A 26,124-nucleotide genomic window follows, 5' to 3' on the forward strand; every position below is an offset into this window, starting at 1 on the left:
TGTTTCCTCCTCGGCTTCACCTGTTTTCCCTGTGCTTTCCTGAAATTATGTGTCGGATTCTAGCATAGAGGAAGAGTAGGTCCTCTCTCTCACCTGTTTTCCATTTTTCCTCCCCTGCCTTAAAGTTCACAAACAGCCCTTCATTTTAGAATCTAAAGACATAAACAAATTTTCTGGACCACATGAATCTTTGGATTTTATGGTTCATATTGTGTGACACCGGTTGGGGGCAGGCGGGTGGAGATACAAAGTGTTTGGACCCTTCTGGTTTATGGGATTGTCTTTTTCCCTTTTTCCCCTTAGGAACGGCGTGAATGTTGAGGGGGCGACACACAAGCAGGTGGTGGACCTGATCCGAGCAGGCGAGAAGGAATTGATCTTGACAGTGTTATCTGTACCTCCTCACGAGGCAGATAACCTAGACCCCAGTGACGACTCGTTGGGACAATCTTTTTATGATTACACAGAAAAGCAAGCAGTGCCCATATCGGTCCCCACATACAAACATGTGGAGCAGAATGGTGAGAAATTTGTGGTGAGTGTCAGCCCAACGCGATCCTCAGACCTGTAGCTCTCGTTCCCCGTCTCCTCTGCTATGTTGGAGCAGTAGCACGAAAGGCTGCTGTGAGGTCAGCTTATGTACAAGAGGGTGCTTGCACGGACCCTGAGCTGTCGCAGCGGGTGAACTGTGCTAGTGATGACGAATCTGTTTCTACTTAGGTCCAGTTCTGTTTTTATTTCTTGACAGGTCAGCTTTTTTATTCACACGTGTGATTTTGTTTTGCTTGCTTGCTTGTTTGTTCTTTTATGGTTACCGTGTCTCTTTGCTGCCAGTGGCCTCATTGTTGACTCTTTGGAGCTGTAAGACGAGATTGATTTTAAAAGCTGCAGTCTTCCAAAATATTTGGGTAACACGGAGGCTTGTCCATTTTAGAATCAATGCCTTCCTACACTCCTGTCCATATTTTGTTCTTTTTCATTCCTTTGAAGATATCTCTGTGTGTGTGTGTGTGTGTGTGTATGTGAGTGATTAATTTTTGGTTTTCCCCAAGTGTACTCTGAATGCAATTTCTATAAGTTTTTTACACATTTCCAATTTGTCACTATTGTAGATATGTAAGAAAGCCCATCTTGAATTCCTGAATGCTGCTGTTTGTTGTTCAAAACATAATTGCCAGTGATATACCAGTCTACATATTTTTCTTCTGGCTGCAGTTTGCTTTATTTTCCTTTCATTATTTTGCAAGTGTTAATATAATGTGAAATGTTCATTTTGTTTATGCTTTGTAAAAATATTCAGGAGGTTCTGTTAGATGTTGGCAAACAGGCTGCACGTGTCTAAAGCTGCCTGCTGCCAGGCATGGTGGTGCATACCTCTGAGCCCCAGTACTCTAGGGGGCTGAGGCAGGAGGGTCACAAGTTGGAGCCCAGCCTGGGCAACTCAGTGACTTAGTGAGATCCTATCTCAAAGCAAAAAAATATAAAAAGAGCTTGGAATGTAGCTTAGTGCAAAGGCTTTGTTTGTCCCCAGTACTGGAGGGGGAGAGTCGACCTATTGATGTCTGAGACTTGGATTTGTCTCCTGTGTAGGAATGAGCTACTAAACATTTATGGCAGTTTTTTTTTTAAACTGGGGGGATAAGAACAGCAATGAAGCTAGAAAAATTACAGAGAGATCAGCTCTTGTTTATGTCTGTAAGTTTAGCTGGAGATGATAGCACATAGGGTCTGTGTCAGCATGGTCTGTGCTCTTAGAAGTACACACAAAAGGTAAGGTTTTATGAATCAGAAAGGATACCTTTGACTCATAAGGTAGATAAGAAGTTCAAATTAGGATCAGGTCCCAAAAGTAGAGCAGATGTGGATGTTGGGCCCTTCTGGAGATTACCTAAGACCTCAGTTCTCTTTACAAAGTCATCCTTACTGAACATAACTTATCTTTGTTAACATTCATCCAGTTAAGTGTTCAGTTTTATGAGTTTTGAAAAATGTACAGTTTTATAATCACTACTACTACCACAGTGGATATAGAGCGTTTTGTCATCCCTCAAAAATTCTCTCATACCTCCTTTTCAATTAGTCTTCTCTTCCTTCTAGTGCCCCAGTGAATCACTGATCTGCTTTCTGACACTCTATTTTGCTTTTTTTGTAATGTCAAATAAATCATACGATGTGTGCTCTCCTCTGTCTTTGTTCAGTTAGTATAGTCCTTGTAAGATTGACATAGTCTTGCATATATTAATGACTTGTTCTTTTTTAATTGCTGAGGAATAGTGCACTGGAGCTTTTTTTCTTGTTTTTCTTTTCTTTTCTTGAGACAAGATTTCCCTGTGTTGTTCAGGATGGCCATGAATTTGTGGTGATCCTCCTGCCTCAGTCACCCAGTGCTGGGATTCCAGCCGCCTCACCCAGCTGTCTCCTCTGTATTGATGCACATTTGAGTTGTTTCCAGTTTGGGGCTGTTATGACTGACCTGCCGTGACATAACGTCAGTGTGCAGGTCTTTATGTAGATGTGCGTTTTCATTGCTCTAGAATACATACCAAAAAGTAGACTTGCAGGTACTTACAGGAAGTGTAAGTTTAACTTCATAAGAAACCGCCAAGCTGTTTCCCAAGTAGCTGTACCGTTTTTCGTTCTCATTTGCGGTGGAGTTCCATTTGTTCTGTAGTCTCTTGGACACTTGGTATTTTCAGTCTTTGTTGCTGGTTTTGTTTTGTTGGTTGAGACAGTGTCTCACTACGCAGTTGAGGCTGGCCTTGAATTCACTCTGTAGCTCAGACTGGCCATTTTTTTTTTTCCACCCTAGGGATTAAACCCAAGGCCTCAGACACTCTAAGCACACACATTACCACTAAGCTACATCTCTAGTCTGCAGTGTTTTAGTTCTTTCTGTTCCTGTGGGTGTAGTGATATCTCACTTTGCTTTCATTTGGAATTACCCGGTGACTCATGGTATGAACTAATTTGCCTATGCTTGATGGCATCATCTGTCTTGATTGTGAAGTATCTGTTCACCTTTTCTCCCCTTTTAAGAAATTGGGGGCCTGGGATTTAGCTCAGTGGTTCTGCCGCCTGCCCCGCAAGTGCAAGGTCCCAAGTTTTATTCCTGGTACCAAAAAAGCCCAGAAACAACCAAAACTAAATAAAATCAGTAGACATCAAATAACAAGTACAATTTCTTGCCCGGGCGTGGTGGCACATGCCTGTAATCCCAGCACTCAGGAGGCTGAGGCAGGAGGATCTCTGTGAGTTCGAGACCAGCCTGGGATACATAGTGAGTTCCAGTTCAGTCTCAATTACATAGTGAGACCCTGTCTCAAAAAAAAAAAAAAAAAGTACAATTTCTTCCAGGATCTCAATTTAAAAAAATTTTTGGAGCGGCATGTCCAGAGGTCCTATGGATCTGTCTCTTGCATCAACAGTGTTTGGATGGAACAGACGCAGGGACTCCCTTTTTTTCATCTTCCACCCACCTTCCAGTTACAAACTTCGGGACCATCACCTTGCCAGTCTCCTGCTTCCAGGACCGGCCAACACCATTCTTCGTGGGTAGCTCCTTATTGCTGACCAGCCGTGACTTCTCCTACACCAACCTCTCTCTGGGCCATTTCTTCTGGAGCTGGCCACGGAGAAACAGGAGGGCACCGAGCATCTCCAGCACGGAGGCCGAGTGCCCTTCCAAGACGTGCAGAAACCTTCTGAAAAGGAGTGGGGTGAAGCCCTGGACGCCATGGAAGCTGCTCTGGCCCCGGGGAACGACCGGAACCAAGCTCTTCTGGATCTTCATGCCTTGGGCTCTGCCAAGACAGACCCGCTTCTCAGTGATTTCCCTTCTAGATGAGGAGGTGAAGCTCATCACAATAGGTGACCCCTTCAGTAACCTCTGCCGGCTGCGGCCCCCAGGCTGGGCTGGTGCTTTCCCTGCATCAGGGCTCTGGCTGGACCCTCTCCCTCCAGCATTTTCACCTCTGGAGCCCCCTCCCAAGTCTTGGACCAAAAGAAAATAAAGCCTTTTGCAGCAAAAAAGGAAAAAAAAAAAAGAAAAAAAGAAATGAGACTGCCTTATCATTTTGTTGTAAGGTTTTTTTTTATATACATTCTGGATATAAGTCCTTAATCAGATAGAGGTGTTTTGTAAATATTTCTCCTGGTCTTTGTCTTGCATTATCATTTTTTAAAATAGTATTTTGCAAAGAACAGAAGTTAGAAACTTTAATAGGGTCCAAGTTAGCAATTTTTAAGTTTAATGGATAATACTTTTTATGTTCTAAGAAATCTAACCCAAGAATGCAAATCTCATAGAAGTTTTAGTTTTAAGTTCAATTTTTAAATACTTTTGTTGAGGTGTGATTTATATGCTATAAATTTATTCGTAGAAACTGTGTAACGTGATTTTTAGTGCATTTGAACAATTGTGTACCTATCACCACAGTCAGTTTGAGAATATTTTCATCACATCAGAGAAATGCCATTCTCTCTAACCTTTGTCTCCCAAACCTTCCATCCCCCAGCTGCAGGCGACCCCTGATCTACCTTCCTGGCCTGTGTTTTGGCCTGTACTAGATATTTCATTTTTTTTTTTTTTTTTTTTTTTTTTTTTAACTATGTAGTCGAGACTGACCTGGAACTCACTGTGTAGCCCAGGCTGGTCTCGAACTCACAGCGATCCTCCTGCCTCAGCCTCTCCAGTGCTGGGATTACAGGCGTGCAGCACCACACCCTGCATCACATGGGATTTTTTTTCTGTCTTCTTTCACTTGGCATAGTGTTTTCAAAACTTATTCATGTTGCAGTATGTCAGTATTTTGTTTTTATTGCCAAATAACATTCCATGATATGGATATAACACTTTTATTTACCCATTCTCCCAGGATACATATTTGGATTGTTTCCACTATTATGAGGAATGCTCTGTGTACAAGTTTTTGTGTGACTGTATGTTTTATTTTTCTTTTCTTTCTTTCTTTCTTTCTTTTTTTTTTTTTCTTCTTTTTTTGGTGTTTTGAGACAGGGTCTCACTATGTAGTTGAGAGTGACCTGGAACTCACTATGTAGCCCAGGCTGGTCTTGAACTCACAGCGATCCTCCTGCCTCAGCCTGCCAAGTGCTAGGATTACAGGCATGCATCACCATGCCAGGTTTATATGTTTTCATTTCTGTTAGGTGTATTAACTCAGATTGGACTTGTTGTTTATATTTAGACTTCTTTTTTTGCTGTGCTTTTTTCTTTTTGGTACCAGGTAACTAACTCAGAACCTTGTGCTTGCAAGGCAGGCTCAGTGCCACTGAGCTAAATCCTCAGGCCTTCTCTGCTTTATTTTTTAAGGACCAAGGGTCTTACTACCTGTGTTCAGGCTGGCCTTGAACTCCCTGTGTAATCTAGGCTGGCTTCAGTGGTAATCTTCTGAGTACTTCAGCCTCCTGAGTACTGGGATTATGGATGTGTGCCACCATACCCAGCTTTGTTTAAACTTTTTTTTTTTAATTGGTGACCCACTTAAAAAATTTTTTTATCGGTACATTTAGATATACATAATGATTACATTCATTATAGGGAATTTGCATCTGAACATATGTCTTGCTTCTTTTTTTCCCATTCCCTTCCCCTTTGTTTAAACTTTTGAGGAACTGCTAAGCAGTTTTCCTGAGTGGTTATAAAATAGTGTTCACGCTTATATTTAGATTTATAACCAGTTTGAATTGATTTTTATGTATAGTTTGTAATGTAAGGGTCAAAGTTATTTTATTAAAAAATAGTTATATTCTTGTTTTTTCTAGATGCATAATTTTTAAATAACATGTGTAATGGTACATATTCATGAGCTACAGAGTGACATTATAATGTATGTATGCAGTGTACAATGATCAGATCAAGATAATTGGATATCTTTGTCTTATTTTTGGTCTTCAAGGAAATAATTTCAGCTTTTAGCCATTCAGTATAATGCAGCCTGTGGGTTTGTTGTATGTAGCCCTCACAGGGCTTAACTACATTCGTGCTGTACCTCATTTTTTTGAGTGTTTGGTTTTTTGTTTGTTTTTTGAGACACAGTATCACTTTGTAGTAGTCCAGATATTCAACTCCTTATCCTCCCAAGAACTGGGATCATGAGCAGTAGCACTATGCCTGGCTTGAGGGTTTTTATTATGGAGGAATGTTGAATTTCGTGGCTTTTTCTTTTGTTTTTTGAGGCCAGGTTTCACTATGTAGTTCAGGCTGGCCTTGAAGTCTCTCTGTAGGCCGGGCTGGCTTCAAACTCAGTGATTCTCCTGCCTCAGCCTCCTGAGTGCTGGGATTACAGATGTGTGCCACTATGCCTGGCTCGTATTGTTTTTGTCCTTCATCATAGTGATGTAATGATTTGTTACACTTAATGACTTGCATATATTGAACCATCCTTGCATCCCTGGGATAAATCCTATTTGATCAGGTTGTATAATCTTCTGTATGTGTTATTGGATTTGCTAATGTTTTATTGAGAATTTTTCCTTTTTTGTCAAGGATATTGGCTTTTTGCTTTTTGTTTTCCCCTTTTGTTGTTTAGGTATACTTGTCTTGTTTAGGTATCATGGTAATGCTAACCTCCTGGAGCGAGTTTGGAAGGAGAGTTCCTTCCTGATTTTAATACTTGGAGTAATTTCTTTTCCTCTGGTACTGGGAATTGAACCCTTGGCCTTGCATGTGCTAAGCAAGTGTTGTACCACTGAAGTGTGTTCCAAGCCCTAAAGAAGTTTGGAAAGAATTAGCACTAGAGTTTTTAAAAAGTTTGATGAAATTCTACAATGAAGTCAGTCTTGTTGTTGGTGTGTTCATGTTTTCTGTGTCCTGGTAGTTGATGCATGTTTAGAAATTTATGTTTTTTTTCAGATTTTGCTAATTTATTCAGTGTATAATTTATTAGTTCAAAAAGTCCCTAATGGAGCTGGGTGTGGTGGCGCACGCCTATAATCCCAGCACTTGGGAGGTTGAGGCAGGAGGATTGCTGTGTGAGTTTGAGACCAGCCTGGGCTACATAGTGAGTTCTAGGTCAGTCTCAACTACATAGTGAGACCCTGTCTCAAAAAAAAAAAAAAAAAAAAAAACCCCACGGATGTTTTTAAATTCTTTAATCTGTGTTGTCAGTTATAATGTCTCCTTTTCCATCTTTGATTTTATTTCTTTAGATCTTCTCTTTTTTTTTCGTGGATAGTCTACCTAAAGTCTTGTTAGCTTTGAGTATTTTTTTAAAAGCTACTCTTCATTACATTGCTCTTTTGCCTCTTTGCCTCTTTTTTTGGGTCTCTATTTCACTTACTTAGGCTCCAGTCTTTGTTACTTCTTTCTTCTACTAATTTTGGTTGGATTTGATTTGTTCTTTTTTCCAGTTCCTTGAATTGAGTCATTAAGTTGTTTATTTAAAACCACATGTGTGTGTGTGTGCCTGTGCGCGTGTACATATATATAATAATAATATATAGACATTTACTGCTGCAAATGTCCCTCTTGGTACTGCTGTACTGCTAATGCTGTATCTCATAGGCATTTGTTGGTGTGTTGTGCTTTGATTTTCATTTGTTTGAGGAAATTTTTAATTTCCATCTCAACTGCCTCATTGACTTACTAATCATTCAAGAGAATTTTAATTTTTATATAGTTCTGCAATGTTTAAAATTTCCCTAATTGATTTCTGGCTTTATGCCATTGTGGTCAGAAAAGACACATGCTATCAAGGATCCAACTAAAAAAGAGAACTACAGGTCAGTCTCTTTAATGAGCATAGATGCAAAAATTCTGAATAAAATTCTGACTAAAATGCTGGCAAACAATGCAACAAATCATCAGAAAGATCATACATCATGACTAGGTAGGCTTTATCCCAAGCATACAAGGATAAGTCAACATAGGCAATCAGTAAGTAATGTATTACATAAATAGAAGCAAGGACAAGACTCACATTATCCTCTTAGTAGAAGCAGAAAAAGCCTTTGAAAAAATCTTAACAGCTATCAAAATCCATTATCCAGAATCCAACATCAATACATGCAAAAAAGCCTATCCAAAATTCAACATGATAAAAACCTGAAGAAAATAGGTATAGAAGAAACTTATCTCAATCTGATAAAAGCCATTTATGACAAACCTGCCAACATATTAAATAGGAAAAAACTGAAAACTTTCCCTCTAAAATCAAAAGCAAGATAAGGATGTCCAGTATCAACATGGCTGTTCAGTATAGTACTTGAAACTTTAGCCAGAGCTATCAGGCAAAAGAATTAAAAGGGACATGTATTGGAGGGAAGAAGTCAAACTGTGATTATTTGCAGAGGACATGAGCCCCTACCTAAAAAGGCCCAAACCCTTGGCGCACTCCTGTAATCCCAGCACTTGGGAGGCTGAAGCAGAAGTATTGCTACGAGTTTGAGGTCAGCCTAGGCTGCATAGTAAGCTCAAGGATAGCCTGAAGTACAGAGTGAGACCCTGTCTAAAAAAAAAAAAAAAAAAAAAAATTCCAACAGAAGACTTCTAAAACATTTTTTTTTTTTCGTACCGGGGATTGAACTCGGGTCCTTGTGCTTGCAAGGCAGGCCACCGAACCACTGAGCTAAATCCCCGGCCCCAGACTTCTAAAATTAATAACCAAATTTAGTAGTGTAGCAGGATACAAAATCAACACACAAAAAAGTGTTCTGATGCACAGATATAACACAATCCCAGCAAAAATACCAGCAGCATTCCTCATAGAACTAGAGAAAGCAATCCTAAAATTTTTGGGGGGAACCAGAAGAGACATGGAATAGCAAAAGCAACCCTAGGTAACAAGAGCAAAACAGTAGGCATTAACAATAACAATCCAGTTATTACAGAACTACAGTGACAAAAACAGCATGGCATCGGCACAAAAACAGACTGATATGTTGATGAAACAGAATAGGGGATGCAGAAACAACCTCAGGCACATTTAGCTATCTGATTTTTGACAAAAAGGCCTAAAATATACGTTAGAGGAAAGATACCCTCTTTAGTAAATGGTGCTGGTAAAACTGGCTGTCCACATGCAGAAGACTGGATCTAGATTGACATGAGTCACTATGTGCTAACCTAAAATAAAAATAGAAATAGTTCCAAGATCTCAGTGTTAAAATAGAATCACTTAATCTGCTAGAAGACAAAACAAGATAAAATTATTGAAGCCATAAGTGTAGGCAACAACTTTCTAAACAGAGCCCCCCAAGTTGCCCAAGAAATAATATCAAGATTCAACTAATGAGATCCTGTCAAATCAAAAAACTTCTGCACAACAAAAGAAGCAACCAACAGATTGAAGAGGCAACCTACAGAATGGGACAGAGGACTAATATCTAGAATATAAAAAGAACTTAAAAATAAGACCCCCAGAATTAAAAGATGCAATCAAAAAGTGGGCAACTGAAGTAAATAGGCACTTCCAAAAAGAAGTGCAAATGGCCAATTAATTCGTGAAAAAATGTTCACCATCTTTGGCCATTCAAGAAGGGCCAATTAAAACAACACTGAAATTCCATCTTATTCCAGAGAGAATGGCTATCCTCAAAAAAATCAAGTAGAGACTAGGCCGGGGATTTAGCTCAGCAGTTCGGTGGAACCCTTCCACACTGTTCTACACTGGGAATGTAGCTAGTACAACTATTATGGAAATCAGTGTAGAGATTCTTAAAAAAACTACAACTAGAAATTCCATTCAGTCCAGCTCTTCCCCTTCTAGGTATCTCCCCGAAAGAGTTAAATACATGGCATTACAGTGATACACGCACACCCATGTTGCAGCAGCACAAGTCATGATATCTAAATCTTTGAAGCAGCCTGTATGTCCATCAGCAGATGAATGGATGAAGAAAATGTGGTATTTATACCTAATGAGTACTACTGTGCGCCATAAAGAAGAATAAACTTGAGTTGTTTGTAGGAAAATGGATGCATCTTGAGACCATAATGTTAAGTGAAATAAATCAGACACACACACAAGCTTAAAAGTCACGATTACTCCTATATGAGAAACCCAAAATATAAATAAAGAGCTAAATAAAAGATAGATAATAGGAGAAAAGATCTTTTGCAAAAAAGGAATGAACCAAGAGATGGAGAAGGAAGGGGAGGAAGAGGGGATGAAAAAAAGAATTAAGATGTGTTTCATGTATGTATCAGCTCCCCAAGAGGAGTAATCATTATGCACTGCAACTTAAAAAATAAAAACTGAAAATAAATGACACCGAGCATATATTGTTTTTAAGGCACCTACTATGATTGTGATTCTTTTGCATTTGTTGAGACTTGTTCTGTGGCCTAACATATGGTCTACCCTGAAGAACCCCGTGTGCTGATAGAAGAGTGTGTATTCTGCAGCGCTTGAATGACTTGGTCTATGGTACGGTTTAACTCTGATCGTCTTTGCTGATTGTGTGGGATTAATCTGTTGATGACAGTGGGTTGTCAGAGCACCCAACTACCATATTAGAGTCTCTCTTTTGGATTTAATAAGGTTTGCTTCATATAGTTGAGTTGTTCCAGTTTTGGGTGCATATATTTTTACAATAGTTATTTCTTGTAACTGGTTCGTCATTATATAGTGACAACCTTTGTCTCTGTTTATGGTTTTTAAAGTCCATTATATCTGAGTATAGCTGTTATTGTTTGCATGGTGTCTCTTTTTCTATCCCTTCACTTTCAGCGTGTGTGTCCCTTCCTGGTGAAGTGAGTTTCTTGTAGGCTGCATATTGTTAGGTGGTGATTTTGTTTTTGTAGTTGTTGTTGGTACTAGGGATCAAACTTGGATCCTTGCACCTATGAGGCAGGCAGTGGGACCTCTGAGCTAAATCCCTGGCCCAGGAGTTGGTTTCTTTTTTTTTGGTAACAGGAATCAAACTTGGGACCTTGTGGTTTGAGAGCCGGGTGGCACCACTGAGATAAGTCCCCAGCCCAGTTATAAGTCTTTTCTAGTTGTTTTGAGGATCTTTTGTTCTTTTCTTTCTCTCCTGTTCCTCGTTGTGGTTTGGTGGCTTTCTGAACTGATAAGGCTTGATTCTTTTCTCTTTGTCCTTTGTGTATCTGTTCTGCTAGTGAGCTTTTGTGCCTTCACATGTTTTTATAGTGGCCATTACTATCCTTTTGTGTTTAGTATAGGATTCTCTTAACCATTTTATAGACTCTGGTGATTCATCCCCTCGGGTCTTTGCTTGTCCTGGAAAGGCTTTATTCCCTTTATTGCTGAAGGATAGCTCTGCTCAGTATTCTCAGTTGGTGGTATTTTCCTTTCAGAACTGAATATATCATCCCATTTTCTCCTGACGTGTAAGCTTTCTGCTGAGAAGTCTGCCGTTAGTGTAATGAGGATTCTCCTATATGTGACTTGACACTTTTCTCACTGTTTTTAGAATCCTCTCTGTCTTGTACTTTAGGCACTTAACTATCGTATGGTTTGGAAAAGATCTTTTTTGGTCAAATGTACTAAATATAGACTTGGACATCTGTATCTTTTCCAACATTGGAGAAGTTTTCAGTAGTTGTTTTGTTGAATGTTTTCTATGCCTTTCTCTTCTCTATTTTGAATACCTATTATATGAATGTTTGCTTGCTTAATGGTATCCCATTTTTTTTTTGTTTTCTTAATTCTATTTATTGACCTGATTGGTTTATTTTAGAAGACTTACCTTTTTTGTTTTGTCTTTTGAGACGGGATCTCACTAGGTAGTTGAGACTGACCTGGAACTCACTATGTAGCCCAGGCTGGTCTCAAACTCACAGCGATCCTCCTGTCTCAGCCTCCCGAGTGCTGGGATTAAAGGCATGCGCCACCAAGCCTGGCTAGAAGACTTATCTTCAAATTCAGAAATTCCTTCTTCTGCTTGCTCTAATCTGCTGTTGAAGCAATTTGTACTTTCATCCTCTCTCCTTCTTTTGAGACAGGGTCTTTAACAAGATCCATGCTGGCCTTGAACTCATGATCCTCCTGCCTCAGCCTCCCAGTGCTAGGCTTGCAGGTGTGCACCACCACTCCCGGCTCTATTAACTATCTTTCTTAATTCATGTATTGAATTAAGATTTCTGAGTGGTGCTTGTTTATGATCTCTTTGTTGAGTTTCTTATTCATGTCTTGAATTGTCTTCTCCATTGAATTACCTATCTGCATTCTCTTGTGTCTCATTAAGTTTCCTTACCATTAGTAGAATCAAGAATATTTTCCCAGGGATTTAGCTCAGATGTTCCGCCAGCTGCCTCACAAGCGCAAAGACCTGAGTTCGATCCCCGGTACCAAAACAAAACAAAGAATATTTTGAATCCTTTTTCAGGTGGTTTAATGATTTCGTTTTCTTTGGGTTCTGTTGCTAGAGAATGGTTGTGTTCCTTTGGAGTTGTCGTGTTACCTTACCTCTTCATGTTTCTTATGTCTCTGTGCTGATACTTGTCATCTGGTGGGTCAGTTTTATAGTGTGGCTTTTGTAGTGAGAGTGTCTCCTGGCAGTTGCTATAGAGTGTTGGTTGGATAGGCTGCTCTGTGTTTGTTACAGGTAGGTGCTACACAGTGTCCATTGCTGCTTCTGATATATCAGTCAGTGTCTGATATAATCAGTCAGTGTTAGTGATGTCTGTGGCTGTCTCAGTGACCTAGACTGCGCGGGTTACAGGGTTGTGCTACCAGCTGGTATGCAGCTCTCATAGGCATGGTAATTTGTTGGTGGCTCTGGCTACTGTTTTGTGGGTTACTAGGGGGCAGGGTCACTCTGGCTGGCCTGGTGCTGCTCAGTGTCCAAGTCATGTGGCCCCAGGTGGGTGCAGTACGGCATGCCCAGTAGCTGATCAGGGCACGTGCCAGTTTCTGAGGGGCACATGAGGGCCATGCTGTATACTGGGCCCACACTGGGCAACCATCCCGTGTCCAAGGCTGTGTGGGAGATGGCAGAGCCCTTGGGGGACCTACTTGCTTAAGGCAGGTGTCCAACTGCCTTGGCTAAAAGAAAGGTGGACAGGCCCATTTGGTTCTTTCCCGGGACCCCTAGAGGCCATATTATCCAGGTAGGCTGCCCAGGGGCTCCTGGGGCCACAGAAGGGTGAGCCAGGCCCCCAGGGTGGTTCGTACTGCCGAGTCCCCACACTGCTGGGGACAGCTGCTCTGCTGCTGATAGGCCTGGGTGGAGGAAGTCTCAAGAAGGCAGTGTGCAGCAGGGCTTGGTGGGGTGGGTGCTCTGGGGCTCTCTGATGAGCAGTGAGTGAGGTGTTAGCCTGGCTTGCCAAACTGCTCAGAGCCTGTCAGGGCTGGTGTCCTCTCCACCAGCAAATAAATGGTTCAGGTGTCTGTGGCCTTAAGTGGGGACCGCTGGCAGCCTTTTGCTTACCTTTTTCTTTCCAAGTTAAGCCCCTCTTAGTTCAGGGTTGACCTTAAGAGACAAGATTGTAAATGCTCTGTGCTTAGTGTGTCCTCCCCTCCCCCTTGCTTTTTTTTTTGTTTGTTTGTTTTTATGTTTTTTACAAAAATCCCACTTAATGTATTTTAGCATAAAAAATGTCTAATATGTACAATGGATAAGTGTGCATTTACAACTGGAAGAAACATTTACAGAGGGCTATGGGATGCAAATGAATGTAGTGAATAAAATTTAAAAAGCAGTTATCTGTAAAACAGTGAGAATCTCAATGCTGCATTCTCAGTAAAGAATCAGGACATAATCTCCTTAAAAAAGCTTAAGCTGAAGCTTACAACACGAATTGGAACCACCTTTTAAAATACAGAAAATGCAATGACCAACCAGGTATGAAAACCAAAATGCCAACAGCAGTCCAACAGAAAAGTCTTGTAGTAGCATCTCATTATATAAAACAGTATGCATTTAGGTTATTGGCACATTTAAATACATATGGGAAAGAAAAATTCTTTACCCTTTAAGTAATTTCCCCCTTTCATTATAAAATATTATACAACATTCATTAAACCTTGAATTTTATTTTTAGAACTGACCTCAACTAGTAAAAAGTAAAACAACATTTTCTACAGGAGAAGCATATAAAAAATAATACCTTAAGCGACACATTACTTGTGAACTCCAAATTATACTTAACTGCTTAAGAACATTCTAGATAAGGGGCCATTAAGTGGGGCTAACCTATGATCAATAGTCATAGCAAGTTATTCCTGATCTTGCTCATGAAAATAAACACTTGTAAATTTACACTGTAATATCTTTTCTGTAACATACTTCCTTTAACCAAAAGTAGCACATTCAGTTCAGTGTTGTGTAAATTTACACTGTATTATCTTTTCTGTAACATACTTCCTTTAACCAGAAGTAGCACATTCAATTCAGTGTTGCTTCAGAAGCAATACCATTCAGCTGCTGTACCACTCATCCATAATTTCACTGCTAGCTGAAAGGAATGTGACTGCACAGCACTAATAAATGCTGTGGTTTAAAATTCAACTTGTTTTCATAGCTGTTACAGTTATTATAAATGAAGAAAAAATAAAAAAGGTCTCTAAGACACACACACACACACTCATTTCTTTTTTGGTGTCTCTGCAAAGATGTATCTCTTTGGATTGTTTCTACACATTAAAAATTTGCTTTTCAAATAACATCAGCTCATAAGGATGATAGGGTATAATAAGTAAAATATGGTTTCCAATTTTTACCTATACTGCTATACATTCATGTGCTATCAGGATGAAGTACTTTGCAAAATTACTTGGTCAAACCAGTAATTTCTTCCTGACAACACTTAAAATAATGGACTAGCAGCAAACAATAGTACACTCCGACTGTCTACAACAAAAGTCATATAATGAAATCAGTCTAACATCTGAGAAGAATGATAAAGATGAAACAATTAAAGGGTTCCACTGATAAAAAATGAAAAGGTAAATGTAGGATGAAATCAGTACAAAATTTCCAGGTTCAGGTATAGTTTTGTGATTCCATTTTAAAACTGTTCAGAGAAATTTTTATTTTCATGGACATTTTACTTACCTTTAAATCTTACTATTAACTAATTTCCCTTGTGTTATATAAATGTCCAAACGTCTTCATATTAGGGCATTGTGATTAAAATATACAAAAGCTAAAAAAATGACAAAACTTATAACACCTATACATAAAACAAGATTTTGATACAACTCTCAAATAATGTTAAAAAGGCAGCTGCATTTTCAACAAGATGAAACACTTAAAAAAATCATTTCTGAGAGCAAACAGTTGTAGTAAATACCAATGATCCCATGCACAAGTATTCCACTTACAAAGTGTTTTAAAATAAAGCTGGCAGTAATATGGATAATTTGAAACAGCTAATTTTATGAGCAGTTGGACAGTAGGCAAAATGAAAATGAACAGCAGTGCACATCTTTAGAGGGCTTCTACAGCTGACATGTATTATCTAAAGTACCTAAATACTTTACGTATTGTCCCAAAATTTGGTTATACTTTTAAAAATCAATGTGTATGCTATCAGATCTCAAAGATAATCAGATCTTTAAAATATATCAAAAACAAATTAAAGACTTGTAACTGAACTTCCTTAAGTAGTGATTCACAATTACCTTTCTATGAAAATATCTAATCAAGTTGACATTCTGCCTCCGCTAGTTTTGCAAGTAGGAACACATGCTAGTCAGGTGCTTTTAATATAGGCCTCTATAGAAGGTGGGTTCAAAAAATCTTTGATTAAGTAACTCTAGCATGAGTCAACAGGTTGCATGAATATACACAGAATTCCTTGAACTGTGAAGATACCTACAAACTCCCATTACTCATAATGAAGAACGAAATCCAAAGTTAATAAAGATCACATCCTTCAGAAATCTATACCAATAGGGAAATAAAACTGAGCTCTCTCCACATAAATCTGCTGCTTGGGTGTATTTACACTACCTATGGTTTCAAAATTAAACCATAAGTACCATCAATAAGAAACACCAAATACTGCAGCATCCCCCTTGCTTTTTGAGACAGTGTCTCACTATGTGTAGTCCGGGCTGGCCTTGAGCTCACTGTGTAGCCCAGGCTGGCCTCAAATTCCTGGTAATCCCCCTCTTTAACCTCCCGGGCATTGGGATCACAGGCATGTGCTACCACGCCTGCCTCTTAGTTCCCTTCTGTATAAGGCTATTGTGTAACTCTGTGTTGTGCCTTGTCTGCCCCATACCCACTGCAGTCCCGTGCTCTGCCTCAAGTACTCTGTTGAAATAGCTATTTTTTTTCTTTCTTTCTTTTTCTTTGCTGTGGAGGGAAGTGTGCCAGGCACTCTAGCCAGCCATCTTGCCAACATCCACCAAAGTTGTTTCATGTAGAGATAGATATCCAGGTGTTTCAGCAACTTGTTTTGAAAAGAATACAGGTATGATTGAAACATACAGTGAAGTTTAAATGTTAAAAAAAATTATTATAGTAAACCCCCTTCAGAATATTGCCCCTCAGGAACAGGAATTTAGCTCAGTGGTACTGCGCCTGCCTTGCAAGGGCAACAATGTGAGTTCGATCCCCGGTACCAAAAAAATATATTCCCTCCACTTTGAAGACACTTACCCGTCGTTCTTGCTACTTTCCGGGACAGTTCCGGAAGTTCTCTTTCATATGTCTCAAGAGTTGTCTTGGCTCCCTTGCTGTGCGGAATCTATTAAAATGTTTGCCTTTCGTGGTCATTTTGACTTTGGGAAAGGGCCAGAAGTTTCACAGTGCCAGATCTGGTGAATAAAGTGGAGGAGGACACACTGAAATGTCTTTATAAGCTCGCCTTTCCCTTGCATGGCACCTAGCAGCATTCACTGTATTTTTTATCACACTTCATTAATACACAAAACCTGGAGAGCTGCTTCAGAAAGTGACAAGAACAGTGGGCTAAGTGTGTTTAAAGCAAAACAGGGGAAGTATTTTGAAGGAGATTAATGGAAGTGTATCTTATTGTAACAAATTTTTAAAATTTAAACTTTCACTGTACATTATAAGCACCCCTTATAAACTTTACCCATTGAAATACCTTGGCATTAGTTGAAAAACAGTTAACCGTATTGTGTCACTCTTATTCTGGACTCCATTCTGTTCCAATGACTAATATGTGAACATTTCAACATTTACACCGTTGGGGCATTGGCTTCTATCAAGTATCTGTTCCCTTGAGAATGAGTCATATTCTTCTAGTCCTTTGTGTATTGAGTAATTTGGTTTTGTGTCCTGAATTTTGTGAATGTTACATTTTGTAGACTCAACTCTGTAATATTCCTCTGAACAGGAAGGACTGTTTTTATCTGTCAGAACTTCACATCTAAGTTTAATTCTTTGAGCCTCTTCTGTGCGTTTTGAGTCTGAATACAACATTACCTGAGAGAATGATCTGAGATACATATATTATTCATTCACAGAAAAGATTTCCCCTTCTCATCTCAAAACTGGTATTCTCTACTCATTCTGGTGGTCGCTGTGTTTGTGTGTTTGCCTATGCAGTAGTTCTGTCCTTTTTTTTTCCCCCAGAAAGATGTCAGGGTTTCCACTGGAGTTGTTTGTTTTTATTTTATTTATTTTTTTTGCTACCGGGAATTGAACTCGGGACCTTGTGCTTGTGAGACAAGGAACTACTGAGGTAAATCCCCATCTGGAGTTGTTTGTTTTTATAGAGAGGAGATCTTGCTGCTGCCCTCACTGGCTTCCAACTCGGCTCACGCCATCTCCTACCATAGCCTCCCAAGGATCTGGGAGTGCAGGTGCTCACCATCTGCTTCTCTTTGGAGTTTGTTTCAGTTGTGCTACTGTTGTGCCCAAGTCACGAAGTCCCCAAAGACCACCAAGGAGTCATGTCCGGTTTATATAGGATTTTTCTGTTACTATATTTAGTTTTCCCTTATCATCAAGGGGCATCGGGAGGGCACATTGGAACATGATCTAATGGTTATATTTGCAAATTTATTATGGGGTGCTGGGAGGGTACGTATTGGAAAGTTACCTAAGGCCTTTAGAGAATTAATTCCTCTTTTCATTAGACAGAAATTAATTCCTCTTTTCTGACTTTGGCTAACTAAGATATATAACTATCTATATCCACTATAATTAATTCCTATATTGATTAGACCACACAAAAAGAAGTTTGTCTTAACATGTTAAAAAGAGGAACAGAAGCAGGGTGGAGGTGCCCTAAAAGAGGAGGAAGCACAGAGTAGAATGGAATTTTTTTAGAAGCACAGAGAAATTGCCACACAGAATGGAAACTGTCACATAGAATGAAATTTCTCAGAAAGGAACTTTTGCATTTACTCTATTCTGGGTAAGGGGTTTGGAGCCCACCATGACCTGGAAACTTGGTCCTCATACTACTTTGTGACCGATGCCCAGCACAGGGCAAAGCCCCTTAAAAACTGGAAACCATCTCCAACCTTTGCAGATTTTGACCTCCACAATCTGCTTGCTTCAGAATCCTCAGGCAGTTGGTTTTTCAGTACTTTGTTCAGAGTTTGTAGTTGTTACTCCTGTTAGTGTGAAGGAAGTTTATGCAACAATACTTGAAATGGAATTATGAGTTATATCAGGTTATTCCCTGCATATAAGAAGCTATTATGTCTTCTTGATCAATTGACCTTTTTAATATTATGAAATCTCTCTTTATTCCCAGTAATATTCTTTGTTCTGAAATCTTTCTCTGATTTTAAAATATGGTGACTAATAGCCATTTCTGCTTTTTTTTTTTTTTTTTTTTTTTTTTTTTTTTTTTTTTTTTTTTTTTTTGAGACGGTCTTGCTATGTAGCACAAGCTGGCCTCAAACTTCTTGTGATCCTCCTGCCTCAGCCTGGAGTGCTGGGATTATAGGTGTGTGCCACCATGCCCAGCCCTTTCTTAAGTTATTATTTTCATTATATATCTTTGTCTTTTTTACTTTTAATTTATCTATATATTTATCATTAAAGTGGGTTTATTATTGGTAGCTGGTAGGTGGGTCTTGCTTTTTTATCTGATCAGGTGATCTCAGTCTTTTATTTGGAAAGTGTAGATTACTTATATTTAGTATAATTATTGATATAGTTACATAAATTTATCATCTTGGTCTTTGTTATTTATGTCTCATCTGTTCTTTATCCCTGACTGGATTCTTTCGGGTTAATAGAGTATTTTGCAATGGTTCCATTTTATCTTCTAGTACAAGACTATAGTATAAGACTTCCAAGAATGTATTTCAGCCCTCCTATCATTTGTGCTATTGTTGTCATTCTTTGTTTGTTTGTTTTGAGACAGGGTCTCACTATGTAGTTGAGACTGACCTGGAACTCACTATGTAGCCCATACTGGTCTCAAACTCAGGGCAATCCTTCAGCCTCCTGAGTTCTGGAATTACAGGCGTGCACCACCATGCTCAGCTTAATCATTTGTTTGCTTGTTTCTTTGTTTTGGTACCTGGGATCAGGTAGAACCACTGAGCCACATTCCTGGCCCTATCATTTATTTATTTTTGTTATAAACTCCATAACACATTGTTATCTTTCTTTTAAACAGTTACCTTTTTAAAGTGTGTGTGTGTGTGTGTGTGTGTGTGTGTGTGTGTGTGTGTAGACTGAAACCAGGGCCTTGTTCATGTTAGTAAGTGCTGTAGCAGTGAGCTATACACCAGTCCAAATAATTACCTGTTAAAGAGGTTTAAAATGGCCAGCCATGGTGTATACATGGGTAGTCCTATCTCTTTAAGAGGCTGAGGTAGAAGGATCACAAGTTTGAGCTCAGCTTGGACAACTTAGTGACTTCATAAGACCCTATCTCAAAATAAAAATAAAAAGGGGATGGAGGGCCAAGGATTTAGCTCCATGGTTCCACCACCTGCCTTGCAAGCGCAGCGACCTGAATTTGATCCCTGGTATCCAAAAAACGGGGAATGGATTCAATCCTCAGTATTGGGAAACAAAACAAAACAACAGAAAAAGAAATACCAGTGGAAGTGTACTTCATATTATACAGAAAAATCAATTCTAGACAAAACAAAAATGTAAAAGCTGTTAGTAGAAATTATTGATGAATAGCTTTCAGATTCTGGAGATAGAGAAGTGTTTCTTTGGGCCGGGGATTTAGCTCAGCGGTTCTGCCACCTGCCTTGCAAGTGCAAGGACCCGAGTTCGATCTCCGATACCAGGAAAAAAAAAAAAAAAAAAAAAGGAAAGAAAAGTGTCTCTTAAGATACAAAAATATTACTTATAAAATAGTTTGGTAAATTAGACTCTGTGGAGCTTTTTAAAATTTCAAAGATCTGCTCCATGCCTGCCTTGCAAGCTCAAGGTCCTGAGTTTGATCCCCACACAAAAAAGTAAAAGACCTTTAAATAAAGTGAAAACGCAAGTGACAAATGGGAGAAGATACAGTATGTACAAACAGAACAAGTAGGCAAAAACATATGCAGACCAGGTGTGGTGGACCTGCCTGTAATCTCAGGTACTTGGAAGGTGAGGCAGGAGAATTGCTTGGGCCAGGAGTTTCGGGACAGCCTGGGCAGGGTAACAGACCTTATAATAAAACAAAATGGAAAAAAAAAACCCAGAACCTATAAAATCTATGAAAAAAAGTGGAAAATTCAACACAGTAGTAAGTAAAACAGATGAATAAGTATTTAACAACAACAAAAAAAGAGACTCACATCACCAGTAAATATATAAAGAGATGTTCAGCTTCATTAGTAATTGGGGAAGCAAACATGAGGACTACTCAGAAATCTTTTCTCAGTTATTCCATTGGCAAAAATGAGAATGTTTTTATTCACTACTGAAAGATGTAGTAAGTAAGAAACTTACATTCTGGCATTATCTTCTGAGTCTGAATATGTACATGTTTTAAACCGTGCAGTTTTGCTTTCAGGTATATACTCAGGAAATCTGTTACATGGACGAGGTATGTATGCAAACATTTATAGCAGCATTGTTCACTGTGCATAGGTAAAACCCAGAAACAACCCAAATGCCATTAATAGGAAAACATTAAAACAATGACAGTGTGTACAAACCACAAGACTAATGACAAAAATATATAAATATATAGCTTTGTGGTTTAGTCTAATATACTATTAAGTATAAAAAGTAAATCCCAGAATGTTTCATTTGGCATGCTATCATAGTTTTGTACAATTAAAATAAAAATTCAGTGATTACACATACAAAAAAACCAAAACAATAGTCGTAAAAAGAAAGGCAGTGGGGCATTGTGGTATATGCTTGCTGTCCCAGCTACAAAGGAGACTGAAGCAGGAAGATTGAGGCCAGCCTGGGAAACAGTGACAGGACCAAAAAGTCTCAGGACAAAAAGAAGGAAAAGCAAGGAGGTCATGACCATGATTGGTTCAACATTTCTGGGTCGGGGAACTAGGAAGACAGAATGGAGGCAGAGACTGTAAAGTTTGAATTAAATTATTATCAAGTTGTTAGCTTTAGGCCTTTCTTTGGGATTAACTTGAGAGCCAGTTTGGACCACACATGCATACCTGTCACACTGCTTTATAATCAGTCCTAGATTTTCATCTCCTTCCATATTTGCTTGCTGGTTCATTCACTATATTAACACATTAACTTTGAAAACCTTGTAGCTTTCTGAAAACAAAATGAAAATCTACTCTTAAAAACTGGTACTGTAATTGTCTTCAAAGACATTTAAAGTGTGTTGGAAGTAAGTTTATTAGGAAAAATAAGATCATACCATCTCGTTGAAAGGAATGGTCCTCTTTTGTACATATAACTGTGGGTTTGTTTGTTAAAAGTAAGTCAGGTGACCTTGAACACAGTCTCCCTATAATGCATATCCATCTCTTCCTGACTTTAGATGCCTGTGATTTAATTTGTATTAAGTACGATTGTTTTGTTGTTCTCTGCCATCAGGTATACAATGTTTACATGGCAGGGAGGCAGCTGTGTTCTAAGCGGTACCGGGAGTTTGCCATCCTACACCAGAACCTAAAGAGAGAGTTTGCCAACTTCACATTTCCCCGACTTCCAGGAAAGTGGCCATTCTCTTTATCAGAACAGCAGTTAGATGCCCGACGCCGGGGATTAGAAGAGTATCTAGAAAAAGGTGAGCCAAGCCGTTAACTCTCCCGTCCTGTGTAGCCACATAATCCAGATATGTTGTGTGACTCTTAAACTGCATAGATGTTTCCTGATACTCAATGAAAGTAAGTCACATTTCTGGCTGTAAGTATTAAATGAGTAGAACTTTGAAAGCCAGACTGAAATGTCTCAGTGTAGTGGTTACTGGCTTGTTTTATTGACTTGCTGAGCACCAAAAGCAGAAAAATGAATAATTTTGATGCATTTACATTATTTGCCAGCAAACAAATACAGGCAGACATGCCAGTATACTGAATTGATTTGGGAACTAATTTGGCAGTATCTGAGATATTTTCATTAAAATGATTCTTGACTCATTGACAGACCCTATGCGAAAGCTCTTTATTCCTTTTACAAGAATTTATGTGTAGGTCTGGATGTGGATGTGGGTGCTGAAACGTTTTCTCTGGAAAGGCAGAGAAATGACAGATCTGAATAAGATAGTGCATCTCATGACTCAGAAAAGAGACTTTGCCTTGCTATGTTGTAGAGTTAAGTAATGCTAGGTGTGCAGTAGGTTTTTTTCTTTAAAATGTTAGTATTTGTTGTTGTTGTTGTTTGTTTGTTTTTTGGTACTAGAGATCAAATTCAAGACCTTGCACTTGCGAGGCAGGTGGCAGAACCACTGAGCTGAATTGCCGGCCCTAAAATGTTAGTTTAATAGAATAATGGTTTTACATTATGTTTAGTAACTTTGTGTCCTTATGTCCCGTGTAAGAACTAATTGACCTAGTTGAGAGTTTTAAGACTTCGGTAAGGATCTTTATCCCTGAAGAATAACCATTTCCCCCATGGAAGGTGGTGGAACTCCTCACCCGTTTTTAGCTTTTCCTAACATGAACTGGCCTGGGAACACAGCCCTAGGGAAATGAGCAAGGGTACAATTTTTTTCTCCCAATCAAATGAAGTAAAATCATCTGTGTAATTTACCATCCTCATGAGAGTATCTGAAAATTAACTTTCTTAGATTTAGACAATTAGCTACCTACCTGCTTTCTTTTTTCTCCCTCTCCCTTCCCCCGCTTCTCTCTCTCTTGTTTTGAAACAAAATCAGTGAAATGAAATGACGTTCTCAGCTTCATGCTTATTTACTTACACGTTTTTTTCCCACAGTGGCTTTAAATGTTTATTTTTCTCTGACTGTCCTATTCCTAGGCCTAATAGATACCTTTCCTTTTATGTTTCAGTTTTATACTTAGTGTATTCTTACTTGACCTTTCCTTTCCACTGCCCCTTTCCCTCTATGTGCTGTTGTTTTAGTGTGTTAACAGGTCATATAAGACTATGAATCTAGATTTACTATCCTTCTATCTTTCTTTTCTGGCTATGTTTAATATTTTTATATTTTCTATTCTTCCTTTCTCATAGATCATATTTAGGTGAACGTTTATTATGCCTTAAAATCTTGCCGGGTGTGGTGGCACACACCTGTAGTCCCAGCACTTAGGAGGCTGATGCAGGAGGATCGCTGTGAGTTTGAGGCCAGACTGGGCTACACAGTGAGTTCAGACAGTCTGAACTGCACAGTGAGACTCTATCACAAAAAAACTTAAAAAGTGAATAAATAAAAAATCTCATATGCCAGGAATGGATACTGCTTTATCATTGCCTGGTACTGGTGATTTAAACTTAGGCCTTGATGTGTTCTTGACTTTATATTCTCGATTACAAGTATAGGGCTTTATGCTAGATTTTATCTTTGTTTTCCACAGTTTGTTCAATACGAGTCATTGGTGAGAGTGACATCATGCAGGAATTCCTGTCAGAATCAGATGAGGTAGGTGAATATCCCCGTTAGCGACTATTTTCCACTTAGATCCCTGTGGGGGAGAATAAAGATATCACTGTGTATGGGTTGCAGTAAACTCACTCCCAGGTGACTATATTTCTTCTACTTTGTTTTTGTATGTATCCTGCTTGCTGTCCTTTAAGACCTCGTGCTAGAGCCACCTTCTCTTGGCAGCCTTCCCTGATGATTTAGAGCATCGGTTTTTCATTAATGATTATTATTAATTTTATTTTTATTTACTCATTTATTTTTTTACAGTACTGGTGATTGAACCCAGGACCTTGCGCTTGCCAGGCAGGCATGGTGCCAAAGAGCTACATCCCCGGCTCTTATTATTCATTTTATTAATTATTATTAATTTATAAAGAGAAGATTTAGTCTTACTCTCAGTACCACTCACTTATCATCTTATTGTTATTCTAATTTTTGTACGTATGATGCAGTAGATTTGTTTCTTTGGGGCCAGGGATTTAGCTCAGTGGTTCTGCCACCTGCTTCACAAATGCAAAGGCCCAAGTTCAAGCCCCAGTACCAAAAAAAAAGATCTTTTACTTTGTATTTTTAGCTTACAAGAGTTTGAGCTACCTGTACATAAGAGATGTCTTTATATTTCATCTTTATATTTCCACTGCCCTGTGACAATATCAAGCATGTTGTAGGTGCTTAATAAATATTAATTAAATATGTCTTGTTTTCTCAACTAGATTATAAGTTTCTTGTAGACTAGGGCCTATAATAATAGTAATCCTTCCCTATCCGTGATTTTGCTTTCTATAGTTTCAGTTACTTATGGCCAGCCATGGCCTGAAAATATTAAATGTAGAATTCCAGAAATAAATAACGCATGAGTTTTAAATTGTGTGTCATTCTGAGTAGCGTGATAGTCTCAGGCTACTCCTCACTGTTTCACTTGGAATCTGAATCGAGCATATATACTCTGTGTGTCACCTGCCTGTTAGTCACTCAGTGGCTGGATCAGTTATCAGCCTGATTGCTCAGTGCTTGTACTCAAACAACCTTAGGAATGTCTTCAGGGACAAGAGTAGTAATTCTAGCAATTCACATACATCCAAGTGGAGGCTCCTTTAGTGAGGGTGCTTCCTTTTAAGTTTAAAAGGTAAAAGTTAACAGCATTAAGAAAAGAAGCCAGGGATTTATTTAGCTCAGTGGTTCCAGCGCCTGCCTTGCAAGTGCAAGGAAAAAAAAAAAAGAAAGAAAGAAAAAGAAAAGAAGCCGGTGGTGGCGAACGTCTGTAATCCGAGCACCCTGGGAGGTTGAGGTTGGAAGATTCCAGGTTTGAGCCCAGCCCAGGCAACTTAGTGAGACCCTCTTTCAAAATTAAAAAAACAAAGCAAAACATCATCCACTGAGGTTGAGGTTGCTAAGGTCTATGATAAGACTGGATCACCTGACTGTGAGAACTAAAAATAAATTCTTGCTAGTTTTGCTGTCACAACTCAAACTGTGAAAGCAATAGGCACAGTGGGTGATCAGTGATTAGGGAGGGTGGAAGGGGCAGTACGCGGCGGGTCAGTGCCACCCTCGGTTTCTGGCATCCCCTGTGAGACTGAACACATTCCCGGTGTGTAAAGAGGGGCTACTGTGATGTGTAGGATGGTTTTAGGCAATGAGTAATAATTTTTCAAAGTGTTAAATAAAAATGGACTTATACCTAAGTAGTTATTTCTCCGATAAAAATTACAAGGTCAGAAATTGTTAGAGAAATGTGTTGAGTAACAGTTTTTAATTTTGCTTTGTTCTCATGGTACTGGGGATTGAACCCAAGCCTCACACATGCTCAACGAGTGCTCTGCCACTGAATTGCACCTCTAGCCCTAAGTATTTCTTTAAAACTGAATGAGTTGTTCACTATTTGCTAGAAGAAAATTGGATGTCACGCTAATTCATATCCCCAAGTCTTATTCATTTTTCTTTCAAAGATGTCCTGGTTATTTCAGGATTTGGAAGGGAACTTCAGATACCCTTGAGCCAGACTGTATACCGTAGCCCCTGAAACCAGAGAATATTTGTTGGAGCTACTGCTTTCCATTGTTTTCTCACTTGTGAGCTCTGAATAGGGTGCCGGAAGTAAACCCAAGAACTCGTCTGTGTTTGACCTAGACTGCTTCACACAGTTTTCTGTGTTGAAATGTGAACGCATTTGCTTCCAATATGTTTCTTTTTCCCTTCTGCATTTTAAAGGTTAACTTCTGCCTCAGCCTGTAGTCAGCTTTATGACTTGTAAATATATTAACTTTTAAAGTGTTGTTTCC

General features: G+C 39.0%; 1 protein-coding gene across 1 annotated transcript in view; it reads left to right on the forward strand.

Moving 5' to 3' along the window:
• The first annotated feature begins 256 nt into the window (after positions 1-256).
• The window catches only part of Snx27 (sorting nexin 27), a 55,117-nt gene continuing 29,249 nt past the window's right edge, over positions 257-26,124 (forward strand). Inside the window, exons 1-3 of the mRNA XM_010616517.2 lie at positions 257-535; positions 21,835-22,027; positions 23,775-23,839. Coding sequence (XP_010614819.1) covers positions 272-535; positions 21,835-22,027; positions 23,775-23,839 — 522 coding nt within the window. The 5' untranslated portion in view covers positions 257-271. The remainder of the gene's footprint in view (positions 536-21,834; positions 22,028-23,774; positions 23,840-26,124) is intronic.

The sequence above is a fragment of the Fukomys damarensis genome, unplaced genomic scaffold (assembly GCF_012274545.1).
Source record: "Fukomys damarensis isolate Sample0158 unplaced genomic scaffold, DMR_v1.0_HiC HiC_scaffold_33, whole genome shotgun sequence".
Lineage (NCBI taxonomy): Eukaryota > Metazoa > Chordata > Mammalia > Rodentia > Bathyergidae > Fukomys > Fukomys damarensis.